The following is a 14,594-nucleotide window of genomic DNA, read 5'->3' as shown; positions in this document are numbered from 1 at the left end:
TTTAAGCTAATCTCCATAGTTATACAATTTCTCATCATTTGTTTCAAAAAGGAACTCCTACCACATCTTGTTTGTTGTTATTCAGGACAGCAGAATTGCCAGAGGGTGCAGGGAGAGCTGAAGAGCAGGTAATTAACTCAAAAAAGAAAAGCCACAGAGGAAACTCGAGCCAAAATCTCAGCCCTGAAGCCTGCCTGACAGCAGAGAATGCCAGTGGTGGCAGACAGACATCTGCACAGAACACAGGGATGCAGCCATTGGCCATCCCAGGAAGAGGTAAGCCCACTTCAGACAGGGACTGGAGTCAGCCAGCAGAGAGAGATCTCTCCCAAACCTCTTCCTTCCACTGGTTAATATTAAGAACAAAAATTCTGTGAATTTGGATGGCAGCCATCACTGACTAATTTCAGACCACTGTACCAAGCCTCAGACATAAAATAAAGTTAATAAATTTTTATTTTGTATAGGTTTTAGAGAGACTTGAGAACCAAGTCTGTTTAAAACAGCAGTGATGAAAGAGACATGAAGAAGATGTGACTATCACAACACACAGCTTTGCCTTTGTATTTCCACACCAGATTATGAGTCTATTTTCCAAGCAGAAAGGAAGTAAGGCAAATATCTCTGCCATTCAACAGTGTGGGTGTAGAGCTGTCCTGGTTTCAGCTCAAATAGAGGCAATTTTCTCACTAGCAGCTGGTGCAGTGCTGCATTTTGGAGTTATGAGAATAATGTTGACACCACAGTGACACCTTGGCTGGAGCTGAGCAGGGCTCACCTGCAGTCAGGGACTGGTCAGATTCTCCTGCTCTGGCAGTGAGCAGGTGCAGAAGGAGCTGAGGGAGCACAGCCAGGACAGCTGACCCCAGCTGGCCAGGGGATTTTCCACCCCCAGGAACGTCATGCCCAGTATATAAACTGGGGGAGTTGGCTGTGAGCAGCTGATGGCTGCTTGGGGAATGCTGGGCATCAGTCAGCAGCTGGTGAGCAATTTTAATGTGCATCACTTCTTTTTCTTGGGTTTTACTCCTCTTTCTCTCTTTCCTTTTCATTGCTAGTACTGTTGTTGTTATTATTTTATATTATTTTATTTTATTTCAATTATTAACCTGTTCTTATCTCAACCAATGAGTTTCTCTTCCCCATCCCAGTGCAGGAGGGAGGGAATAAGCAAGTTATTGTGTGGTACTGAGTTGCTGGCTGAAGTTAAAGCAAGACAAGGGTATTTTTGAAACTCTGGCTCTTTTGCAATTACCCTAAGTCATGAAATGCTGCACTGAACTGTTTTATTTTGAAATTATCTATTAGCTGGGTATTGTGGATCACTGTATTCAGATGTGCAGGTGACAAACATTTTATCCATTCCAGCTGTCATAAAGATTCTTAAATTAACAGATAGCTGATTTCAAGTATGAAGATTTGGTAATTTTCAATCCATTCTCCCCTTGCCTCTCTCACTTGCAGTAAAGCTTAAGGGCCATCACAAATAATCCAGAGCTCTTTCAGTGTTTTACTTGATTAATGTGATCATGAATTTCATTCACTGGAAGCTAACCAGTGAGGATACCAGGGAGCATCAGGTTAACAAAAAAACACACAGCCAAAAAGACCTTTATCCTAGAAATGAAATATTTCAAAAGTTCCCCTAACTGCAGGCTCTTGGGGCTAAGGGGAAGAAGTTTCTGATAGCCACTGCCCTTGGGTGACAAGTTAATTTTCATGCAATATCTAACAAAATGAGGATTTCCTGCCCAGCTGTTGCAGTGTCCTTAGAGACTCAGTTTTAGGGGCTCTTTGCAATCATCCCTCTGCTCCCTCTTAATTCCAGGCAACAGCAGCCACAGGCAGATTATGTAGCTGGGACATTACTGACATGACCAGGAGCCTATAATAGCACTCATAATACCAGTGATTTCTTTTCTCTTGCCAGTGTCACATACAAACACAAAATAGCTGAGAACCTGGCCCTTTTCTCTTTAATAATCCATCAACGATTAAAAAGTATCTCCTTATTTTGCTAATCAAATTTTAAAAACATAATCACATAAAGCACAGGGCTAATTTTAGACCTAAACACTGACAAGATCTGTGGTAATTCCTGCTAAGTGTCAGTGGCCATGATCTCCACAGCATTTATAAAGCTTTACTGTTCACTAACTTAGGCAACTTTTCCTCTTGTGAAATGTTACTAAAATACTGGATAAAAGACAAATATTGCAAAATATTTCACAAGCTATAAATTAAAGAGAAGAGCATCAACCAGAAATCTTATTTTATTCCATTCAGACAAACAGTGACTTCAATATTCTGGTTTACAAACCTGGCCATCTGCTTGTATGCTTCTTCAGCCACTGCAAAGATATGTGGATCCATGTCCCCCATATTTTGGCCACTGTAGGCATTGATGATATCTTCCCCATAAATAGGCAGCTGTTCATAAGGATTTATGGCCACTAAAACTATACCTACAAAGAAAATTAAACAAAAGGAATTATTAATGGTTGTTTCAAAATAAACCCAAACAAAAATGGTTTTGGAACTATTGCTCCAGTATTTTTAAAAATGATAAAGAATAAGGATATTACTGACTTTAACAGATATTTATTCTGAATATAGTTCTGCACACACAAAGTGCCACAAGATTACTTCTAATCTTCTCTGGTAAACACATTAGAGACAATTTTTTACCTTTTCTTTCTATCTGCCTTTTCTAAAGCTAGCATGCACAATCCAAAGAGATTCAGAATGTGCAGACTTGAAATACTGCCTGTTCAGTGCAGTAAACCAATGAATGTGCATTGTACTTCCCTGTGTTTTGCTCTGAATTACCAGTGACACTGTAATTTGTGAAGTTTAACTACTGGGTGGTCTCACTGCCAGTTTGGGTATGTACAGTCTGTTAACCCTTCAGTTGTTGTGAAAGAATAACATCTTCCATTTTTGTAATAAGCAACAATGTCTAGACACTCTGTAATTTGGATTCTGGGGCATCTCTGCCAACCAGGCAGTACAACCTCCTGGTCAAAGGTATCAAAAAAGCAAAGAGCAGACATATTTCATAGGACTGACACAGAGCAGCACCCAGTCATGTCAGGAAATCAAGCAATTACAGCTCTAGAAGGCACCAGAACACCCTCACCTGATACATCTGAGCATGTGCCTATACCTCCCATTTTCTAGTTTTTCCATACTAATTAAACACATATCTGTTTTTTTTAATACCACTCATCACTAGAGTACATCTAAATTCATGCCATTCTTTTACTTTCCCTGCACAGGAAAACTTAAGTCTTACTCTTTACAAACTTCCTTCCCACAAGCAATGAGACCTCAAATATTTTTGGGACAATTCTCTTTTTCATGAGAAATGAGGATTGCTCTACCCACAGGGATAATCTGACAAAGATTCCCTATAACTTTCTCTCCTGCAGCATTTCCAAGAGGTAGGGAAAGTTTGTTTGCTCTGTGCAGGGGTGGAAACACTGACCAGTGTGCCCCCTTGACAAGGTGATAAGGGGGACAAAGAACCCCTCTAATTTTAACTGTGGACATTTTAAAAACAGAATTTCTTATATATATGTATTTTGGTGCCTAAGTGTGCCAGTGCAGTTGCAGATGGCTGCACAGTGACTACACCAAGCACGCTTGGATAATCCATCCCTGAAGAACCTGCCCCAGAAGCGTTTCCATAGCACCCAACTTGCTTCTAAATTTACTCAGAATTTCACTCTTACACACACAGACTTCCCCAGTGCTGATCCCAGCTCTCTGCTCTGTGCAGACTGCAGTGCTGTGATGACTATCTAAGAAATTTTCCATGGAAAAGGGAAATGAAAGCATCTACAGTCTGGCACTGCTGCTGGGAGCACCAACCAATTTTTAAACCCTTTCATGCATCTATAGATCAAGCACAACCCATAGCAAAAACATTAAACAAGAGAATATGTTTTAGGGAGAGATGTGAGAGACCTTGATCTATTTCCTCAAACACAGGGTGAGTTTTATGTCTCGACACGCCCCTGTGAGGAGCAGTGGTGTTTTTCCATCAGCCATGACTTCACTGAAATGACTCAGGAGCTCCAGTGGAAAAGCTCTATAAACATTTATGCCAAGTTCTAATGCTGCAATTATGAACCAAAAAATCAGAGTGGGGGTTAGGGACAGGAAGCCACCTCAGAATGACAAGACTCAAGGAATATTCTGCGTGTCAATTTTTAACATCTGCCCTTAGAAAATGCAGCAAAAAGTGAAATCCAGTGCACCACCAAGCTGAGCCTCTCAGGCTTGCAATCTCATCAAAGAGACATTACAAAAATCTGTGTGAGACTTCCGACAATTCCCTCCTGCTTTTGGTTATGCTGGCAAAAATAAACCCTTGAATTGGGAACAAGCAGCCCCGTGACAAGTCTCCAGCATATTAAACCACTTAACTTCAGCAGCAATCTGTAAAATCTACAAGTAATTACCATCTGGAAATAAGCAAAACAAGTGAGTTAGGAATTATTTGCTTTCTGTAGAACTTTGAAACCAGTCTGCCTCACAGGGCTATAATCCAGATTAATTTACATATAACTTGTCTATCTCTGCTCAATCATATTGCTATTTTAAGAAATATGGCCTTTCCTAAATCAGATTTATGTGTGGTTTTGTTCTTACAATTACACTAAGTTGAACTCTGGCTACTCTTTGTGCCATTCTTCTTTATATACGCCCAAAGTAAGCTTATCTAATTCTTTTATTTTAACATACTCACCCATCTGTGGCCAAATTGGACATAAATGCAAGTAATCTATTAATCTAAATTAAAGTTTGCTCTCCTGCACAGCAGGCAGTACTTTTTACAAATCTGAACTAACCAGCAAGATTCACTGAGTTTTCCTCACTACCATAGCAGTTTTTCCATGTAAGCATTCAAATGTTCTTTTGTAACTTTTCAACTTCCTTCATTAATTCCTCATTTCATGTTTCCAACAGTCAAGCAAAGTTATAAACCACCTCTGAATTGCTGGTGAAAGGCTGACTTGAAATAAGAAAACAGGAGGTTTTTCTGTTTAAAAGTCTGAATTACATCAAAGTGAAATTTTAAAGAATTTAATATGCATTTTACACTAAGACAGCATGGTTGAATTAATTTTTAGGGCCCTGGACAACTATCCATCCATGCACTCCTGCTCTAGTCCTACTGTTGAGAATGTTGCCATGATTCTCTTGCTGGACTGAAGTGGTTTTAGTCTCCTTTGGGCTGTATAAACTGGGTTAACTCAAACCACTTCCCAGGCTATTTAAACTCACCTGGCTGATGTGAGAGTCACATTAAGGAGGCAAATGCAGCCCCCAGAGGCTGAGCTCCAAGGCAGTAATCTCTGCAGAAGGGAAATAACCTGCAGCAGGATGGGAGCTGCTGAAGTCTGAAAGGTGGATGTCTGTGGCCAAAGGATCAGGTTTTCAGAGGCTGACATGCCAACTCGATTTTGCTCAGCCTGTAACACAACATACACCTGCCTACACCCCAAGTGAATAAATCACTGCACACCACATTCCTCAGCAGTGCTGAACCTCCAACACCTCCTTCTCTCTGAGCACCAGGAGCTCCCACACTGCTGGCTCCACACATTTCTGCCAAACATACGAGCAGCTCCAAGAATCACTTGGGTCTTCTTTGGAAGCAAACCCTGCTCTGCCATCCCAGGCCCTTTGGCACAGCCAGCCAGGGAGAGCTCAAGGCTCCCAACCCATGAGAAATGATAAAACCAGCCCAAACCACACCTACAGCTGAACTGGGGAATACTTGAAACGTGCCTTTTTCATGTTTTCCCAAACACAATCAGCAGACAACAGATTCCCTTTGAAAGCCCCTTAAATGCTGCTCACACAGAGCCTGTCTGCAAGCAGCTGGGCTACAAGCCCAACAGGCTTGTGGGAGGGGTATGGTGGTGTTAGGAGACCACAAAACTGAGACTGGAAACACCTTACAAGCTCAGGCCATGAGGCTCCAGTTGCACAAAAACCCTTTCACACAAGAGCTTTGCCATGGGGTGAGTTGGGAAAGAAACACACATCATGTCTCTACTGGGGAATTGAAGTGGTTTTCCAGAGCTGGGACCACACCATGCACCCTCAGCAGAGGCTGCCCAGAGAGGCACTGGAGATACTCAAATACCCAGATACCTGAACTGGTCCAAGCCCTGAGCAACCTGATCTAGTCAGACTTGTTTTAAGTAGGAAACTTCACTGAAGACTTCCAGAGGTCTCTTCCAACCTAAATTATTCTGTGCTCCAACTGCATGACTGGATGAGATGTGGTGTGAATCATCACCCACTGCTATGGGAGTGAAGTCTGGCTGCAAGCAGGGGGTGGCAAAGTCTGATCCAGTCCCCTGTGCTCTGGCCAGTGCTGAGAGCAGGACTGGGAACAGATGTGCTCTGCTGAGCATCTGCAGATTAGGAGCAGCCAGAGTGAGCAAACTGTGGCAGGATGCTAATGCCTCTGTCTGTCCATCACAACATGTTTAACGTGCAGCTTGTCTTAGTCAAAAGTTGTATTAAAAGCTAGCAGTGTATTTTGACTATACACTGAGATTTAAAAGAAACATTTGCACACATAGACAAAAAGCCCAGAAGCATCACATCTAAATATCAAGCCTAAACTACCTCACAATGTTTATTTTTAAAACAGAACATTCAATTGCGATTTTGCACTTATGTGATTATCTACGTAACTTTCCTCAGTTCTGGCCATCTGAAAATACCACAGGCAATTACAAGTTTGGGTAACCAAATGTTATTTTTAAAACCAAGATCAATTGTAACTGTGATAAGACAAGCACCAGCTTATGAACTGTTACAAATTCACTTCCGTAGTTGCCCTGATTAGAAAACATGAAAAAGAAAATAAACTGATGTCTTCCAAAAGAAATGGAGAAGCTCAGTGCAGAAATAGGCAATTATAGGTGGGCAACAAATCCACTGCAGTGTGTGAGCCTCTTCCCACCCACACCAACCTGAGCAAGCCTAAGGAGAACACCAGCCAGACAGGAATCCCTGCAAAAATTGCTGAATACACGTTTTATAAAAACAGCCCATTGGGGAGCTAGAGGATCACACAGTAAATTCAATTTTTTCTGAACCTTAATATTCTCAAGTCTATTAATGACCCCAAACATAGGATTTCCCCAGGACTAGTCCAGCGTGCCCTACTGCTGTATGATTTTAAGTTAAAGGCAGACATATGAACGCCAACTTTCCTCTTCCTGCCCAGGGCACTGTGTGCACAGGCTGTGCTAGGGAAGGCAGTACTTGCCACAGTAGGTGTAGATGAGCTTGGAGTCGATGAAGCGCACTCTGAGGTTGTGCAGCACGGCAGGCTCGTGCAGGTAGCTGAGGGCTGTCAGGTCGTTCTCCCCCACCAGGATGTCGGGGTTCCGCAGCGGCGGCAGCTCCTTCGTCTTCGGGTCCAGGCAGTACTCCAGCTCCTGAAACCACAGGGCACACTCTGAACTGCTGCTCAGCTCTGCTCACTCAGCAGCTCCAGCTGCTCCTCGCAGCAAAACATGCCCAAAAATACAATGCAAGATTTCAGTTCTCTGGGGATTTGAGTTAGCAGTTCTTTCTCCAAAAATGTCATTTAAAATTTCCCCAAATTTAGAGAGATCATCTTTTTAAACTATTACTAAGCAAACACCATGCTTGTGCTGCCATATTTTTTATTAGATAAAGCAAGATATGCTATAACATAAATCCAGCTTTTCCCTATTGTTTTCCTGTTGAGTGGAACAGGCAGGGGAAGCAGATTCCCACCAATCTACAGCCAGCTTCATACACAGTAACACAACATGGGAATGGTGGCAGAACACTGTGAAGAACACAAACACTGAAAAAAAAAATGCTACTCAGAACTTTTCTCAGGCATAAATTCAACTCTAATATAGATGTTTTAATTGCATCTGTCCCTAGATCTAAAATCACTTTATCTGCTCTTTCCATGAAAAAAAACAACTAGAAGGATGTGAGCTTTTCAAAGACATGTCATCATTTCTCAACACAGTACACAGCATACTCTTTGTAATGCCCTTAATCCTTACCCTTTTCACTTTTATTAATTTTCTGCTGGTTATGCTCAACTTAAAAGTCACAGTTTTTTCTCTGCAACACTGTTCTCCTAGCAACCCTGTCTCCCTGGAATAGCAAACCAGAACTATACATTTAATGGCATAAGCAGAACAAGATGATGCAACTGAGTATAACAGGTGTGGATAAAAATAACTGGTTTTTAATTTATTTTAAAAACAAGGCAAAATTGATTTTTGCAACTAAGCAGTAAAATTTATCACACCAAAAAAATGCTGCAGAGAATGGACAAAACCAACTGCACATACCTAAACACAGATATACACAGTAGAGCTTCCTGCAATAGACACATCAGACTCTGGTTGAGAACAAAAAGCTTACAAACAATGCACAGACTTACCTTGCCCTCTTCAAGTCGAAGCTGGAGGACTTTATCTCCAGGTTTATAATCTTTGAGGAGCTCTGCTGACTTCCATACTTCCTCTGGATCAGGGATCCAAACCCTGGCATACTGCAGTAAAAGAACAAGAACAAAAGATCAGTGGGCTTTGCTTGCACTATAGTCATACCACCAAAATAAATGACACTAAAATTACTTTTTTTTTTTTTGTTAAATACATGTTTAACAGCCAAACCCTTAAGCAAGAGGCAAGCTAATTAGTACATCTGAGGTGAATAACTTGTTCTATTGATAAATGGCTACACAAGCATAATTTTATTGCCTATGCAGAGAGAAAAAGGCATTTTCCATGCAGAAAGTATTCCAAGATACACATTCAATGCTGAAAATCTACAAAGTAAAAAAAAAAAAAATTAAAAATCAGCATTTTCAGAAAGATCAAAAATTTGGCTATCCAAAAAAATTATGTGGAGTAACTCTTATGAATAGGTTCTAACTGCATTTCTAGTATAATATTATAGAGTCATTTTTGTCTTCTTTTTCCCCAAAGAGAATACTTCAGCCTACCTATGTTAATTTAGGTAAAGCTGCCTGATCAAAAGCTTTTTCCTTTGTAGTTACAAACAGAGCTAGTTTAAAATTGATTATATCCAGAATGCCAAAAGAAAAAAACCTGAAAAGATTTGGTTGAAAAGGCCTCCAGATACAAGAAAAAACCCAGATTCCCATTAATGATCATTTTCCCACAAACTTTATTCATAAAAGTGACCCAGTGCAAACATATGATCTATTTTCAAAAAACAGCAAGAATATTCCTATTTTTCAGTGAGTGAAGATACAGTGGTTGCCTCATACTCAAGAATCAATTAAAGATGTATGGAAAGCAGCTGGTTACTTATACAGTCACATGTACATGCAAACACACACATATGAAAACAGCTCCTGAGTACAACAAGGAAAAGGCTGTGACATTTTTAATATGTTAAATTTCCTGAACCAAGGCTCTTGCAATGCCTAGAGAGCACTGAGATCTCACCACACCCACCACCTTGGCAAACAAAGCAGCTTCTTGGCTCTGCAGGTGCACTCATGCACCTCATTGCAAAACATCTCCAATCCACTAACTTATTTCAAAATAACTATCATGTACTTGTCAAAGCATGGCATTTGATGGCAGAGAAAACTGTATTTGGTCATACAGCTTCATCACCTCATCTTACACAACTTGTTTTTGTATGGCTTCCTCTGCCTCAAACAACACTGAAGAGGTTTTCTCCCCTTTATTGACCCAGTTTTCCTACTACAGAAAAGTAGAAACTGCTTGTTTCTGATAGGGATTTTATGAAAGACTTCATGAAAAACTTCACATTGCTTTCTTGTTGCAAGAAAGGCCATGATAAAATGTGCTGAGCAGCAGTTTGGGGAGCAGCCCCTGGCCCAGGAGATGTGCCCATGTCCAGCTGGAGGCTGCCAGGGAAGCTCAGAAGTGCCTGCAGCAATTCTGAACTTCAGGAAGCAATTTGCTTCCCATGCCTGTGATGATCCCTAAGAACACTGCACACGAGTCATTTCCACAGCCTAAATCAATGGCTTTTACCCTTAACACACAGGAGCCTTTAAACACTGCCTGCATCCCAAGAGCTCCTGAAAAGCTCATGCCACACACATAAACCATTCTCTCTGCAAGGGGAAGGGAGAAGAATAATGAAATAAATAAATAAAACTCACTTTCATCATTCCCACTACACAGGATGTCATGCTGCCACACCTGGCCATTCTCCATCATCACTGGGTGTTACTGCCAGTAAGAACCTACTTTATACAAAGACAAGAAGCTTTGCTCTTTGTAGTCAATTCCTGCTGTGTAGGTTATTTTTTTCTCCAAGTTTTCTTAGTTCCATATGCATTTGCTAGTGCTTTCAGTGCAAAAGTGCTGCATTACTTTATTATTATATCATTTTTTCCCTTACTCTCCAAGAGATAAATTATTTGAAAAACAAAAGATGCCCAAAACAATTCTTCAGTATGTGCTCCTGCCAATCACAGAGTATGTAACAACAGAGGAAAGAGGTTGGAGAAGGCTTGGTTTGGGCACTTGGGTAACTTGTATTCAGCCCTTCTGTCTCCCCAGTTCACAAGGCAAGAAACTTTGCTTGAGCTGAAATGAAGGTCTGTGCTAAGAAGTGTATGTGCAATGCAAACACAAACCCACAGAAACTACAGTGTCCAAAATAATTAAACAGGACTTGACAGTAGAGGTGCCATATTAAAGTCAAGTAGCATGCTAAGGAATAATGTTTTCTTTCTTTCCCACTTGGTATGAAACAAAAGATTAAAACTTCATAAATCATAAACTCATTATTTCATATAACAGTTATTTCACATCATCATTTCAAATCCTAAAATCAATAATTCATAAGATCGATATATCCAAATATAGCACAATACACCTGTTCCCAGAATTCTTTTATTTAAAAAAACAAAAACCACCAAAACAAAAAGCTAAAAAACAAAACCCTGCCAGAAGTCAGGGAAGTTTTTTCGGTTTAACAAAAGATGCTCCAGTACCAGACACAGCTGAAGACTGAATGCACATCACACTTTGACCAGGTTCCATCCCCAAGATGCAGCAGAAATTCTGCATCCCCAATATTTATGATAGGATATTCCTCCCAAGGAATTACCAGAAAGCAAAGAAAATGTGAAAGAGGAAAGCATTTAAATGTTGTCTAGCAAAAGGGATCAGGGTTTCTTTAGGCTATATAAAGAAAAGTTTCCTGACCTAAGAAAGGCAGCAGCCTGACAGACAAATGCTGATAACCTGAAGCAGCAAATGCTGTGTAGCAGTTTCTATGTGATCTGTGGCAGCATGAAATAGGCATCTTTAATTTATCCAGCTAAAACTGCACATTTTCTACAGCCTAGAGAAGAGAAAGAGAAAGAAGAAAACAGATCACCATAGAAACTGAGCTACTACAGACAGCAGAAGCTCCCATGACATAACCCTACAGACATTAAAACCATCCTATGAGTGCTAGGCTGCAGCTTTTCATCCCCAGCACTAGTGCCTAGCCTTAAATCCCTGCCAAAGAAAACACCTGGTAAAAGGAATGGGTAGGAGGAAAGAGAGAGATGTTCCTAATTATAAATACTGAATCATTTCACAACATTCTCACCTCATTAACTTACCAGAATGGTTTGCAAAATCAGATTTTCATGCTATCTTTTATATAATCAGTTGAGACTAAAATTCCATTGCTGCCTAGCCCTTACTGGGATCCAACCCTATAGAGGAAAACAAAGTACCAACACTGGTGGAAACAGGACCAAGGGCCTCTCTTGGGAAGTACCATACTCTGGTATCTGCTATTCATCCCTCTTTATTTACCACTACATCAAATAGAGTTTATGACAGCACTAGAATAAGGCTAAAATAAGATAAACTTCTAGAGCCACTGATTTACAAATCAGCCTTCTAAAAAGGGAAGGAAATTCCAGTTTAAAAATGACTATGCTGTCTAAAATTCTAGCACTGAAATGACAATATAAATTACAGCAAGAATCAAATGAACCTTAATTTAATCATCCTAATTATGATCCATTAATACATTACACTTTGTTGTAGTTCAAGGCAAATTTTCAACCACCAAAATAAAACTTCTGATCAGGGAGATACAAGTATGACTTGGAAAGGCCATGAAATAGAATTTTAGATAAATATTGCTACCTTCCATGTCAGCCCAAGCTCACCACTAGTGTCACTTGCACTTTATATTTCAGCACTGATTTGGCTCAAATAAATGAGCTTTGCTGTCCTTCCTGGATTCTGGCTCAGCATGATGACTTCCTCTCCTCACTGGAGGTGTAGGACTGGGAGAGGCATGGGGAGGACACTCAGCACATCCTCCCACCCTACAGCAAAGGATTCCTCCAGCCCAGCATCCACAGGACCCTGCTTAACCCAGACTAGTGTGAAAGCCAGAATGAAAACAGAAGGGATACCAAGGAGATGTCTTGGAATTCAGAAGAAAAATAAATAATTAAATACATAATGACAGGACTATTTCAGAACTCAGTTTCCTGCCTAGACTCTCTTCCAGCCTCATCAGTTAAAAAAGCCACCATCTCCAAAATCCCCTGGAAGTGTGGAGTGCTGTGCTTTGTTCAAGGAAGGACAACCTGGGCAATAGTTTATAGACATCTATAAAGCAACTCTGAAAGAGTTCAAGCAGATAACAAACACAGAAGTTTTCACATCCTACTGGTGGGTCAGAAGGTTGGCTGGATTACTACAATTTTACATAATAAGAAAATATAATAGAAAATCACAGTATTCTGTCATACCTCGTGATTTCATCTTAGATCACATGAAGAAATCAGCAGACTATAACAATTATCTATCAAATGAGACCATATGACTCACAAAGCCTCTCCTCTCAGATATTAACCTCTTGAAGCACTAATTGACATTGCTGACAAAACGGAATTACCAATGCAAGCAGCTCAGCAGTCTCGTCAGCAGGCAAATAGTTTTCTACTTCCATTGCACAATCACAAACCCAGAAAAAGGAGATACAGCTATCTTCCCAGCTCCACAGCTTTTTGGCTAAGAGCTGAAAGAGTTCATTAAATTATCTACATGCTAGAACAAAAAACGAAATTTCAACTCAGAGAAAGCTGTCCCAAGTTTCTCAGCACAACCCACCCATACAAGTAAACTGGTATGATTTTCACTCCAGCAGAGATCATCTCTTTTTTTTGTTTACAGACAGCCTCAAAAACCACAGTCTTCCACATGTTAACCATGAAAAGAAATATGAGAGACATTGTCCCCCTCCCTTTCAAGAATGACCTCGGGTCTGGGTAGGAATAATGCAGCTCATTTATGTCTGGATCAAAGAGACACCATCAATTCTGGCAGCACTAGCTGAAGGAGCCAGTGGAACAGCAATAGGTGGTGAAAGTCAAAGCCAAACTTCATCAAAATTATTCAATGTGAACTTGCTGCTGACTGAACATGACCACCTGGAGAGAGCAGGCTGCATTACCAGGCTGGGAAAAAAAGTGTCTCTGCTAGTAAGGCACAACAAACAGAGCACAAAGTCATCAAAAGCTCCCACTGCAGAAGTGTTGAACTGATCTTTGCAAAGCTCTGGGATTTCCTTGGCTGGGCTGCTTTGAAAACACAATTTGATACTACTAGAACAATATCCTTTCAGCTTCATCTTTTCCCCTGTGCTTGGTTCACAGTGCCACCAACAAAGATAATACTAGAAATACATGAAACAGCAAGGTTTAGTTTTAATAAGCTCTACACAAGCAGATCACCAGCCAGCTGAGTAACAGGCAAACACAAGTCTTAACTCGACCAGTCTGGATCTCCAACAAAGAGATCATGATCACTCACACAGGAGGTGGGAGGAGGTCCCATTTCTTCCACTGCTGAAGCCAGTAAAATTTGTGCCACCCACCCTGTGATCCATGTGCAGTCCCAAGGACACACTGCACTCCTGCTGTCAGAGTGCTGCTGCTGCCTGCACTCTGAAAAGTCAGACAGGACTTTTCTCTCATAAAAAAGCCAAGTAACCAGGGAGGATTGGAAAGTAGAGCATCCCCATGACAAGTGGGCTGCTGCAAAACTCATCTAAATTCTTCTAAGAGCCAGAAGGAAACTGAATCATTAATTAAAAAAAAATATTCAAACAGAAATTATAGTTTTCTTAAAGGCACTAGCACTCTTTGGGCACGGAGTGTATTTTCTGTTTTGCTGCTCAGCAAGAGCCATTTATAAATCTTTTGTAGAGCTCAAGGCCTGATATTTAGAAAGAATTCATTTTAAAGGAAATTTATATCGTGATATACAGTAAGGGAAATATAAGTGACAGCTGTATTAATGTTTTATCTGAACAACAATCCCTCATAGTTAGTTGAGCTCACAGGAAGATCAAAAGCCCTGAGTTACTGTGTCTCATGGGAATTCCCTGAACAGCCACAGGCAGAGCTCCCAAACAGTATCCAGGGGACAGCAGTGACCCAGGCTGTGAGCCCTGAGATATCCCCAGTGGGACTTTGCCTACCACTGACACTGGGTCTGCAAACCTGGCTCACAGCTGTGCAGGAAAGGCAC

General features: G+C 40.8%; 1 protein-coding gene across 8 annotated transcripts in view; it reads right to left on the bottom strand.

Moving 5' to 3' along the window:
- The window catches only part of MYO5A (myosin VA), a 96,707-nt gene that overhangs the window by 67,912 nt on the left and 14,201 nt on the right, over positions 1-14,594 (bottom strand). For all 8 annotated transcript variants that reach the window (XM_056499856.1, XM_056499858.1, XM_056499860.1 and 5 more), the window contains exons 2-4: positions 8,468-8,578; positions 7,301-7,472; positions 2,321-2,465 (exon numbers count right to left, since the gene is read on the bottom strand). In XM_056499856.1, coding sequence (XP_056355831.1) covers positions 2,321-2,465; positions 7,301-7,472; positions 8,468-8,578 — 428 coding nt within the window. The remainder of the gene's footprint in view (positions 1-2,320; positions 2,466-7,300; positions 7,473-8,467; positions 8,579-14,594) is intronic.

Source organism: Oenanthe melanoleuca, chromosome 10, assembly GCF_029582105.1.
Source record: "Oenanthe melanoleuca isolate GR-GAL-2019-014 chromosome 10, OMel1.0, whole genome shotgun sequence".
NCBI classification, from domain to species: domain Eukaryota; kingdom Metazoa; phylum Chordata; class Aves; order Passeriformes; family Muscicapidae; genus Oenanthe; species Oenanthe melanoleuca.
This window is presented reverse-complemented; position numbering and strand designations above follow the sequence as displayed.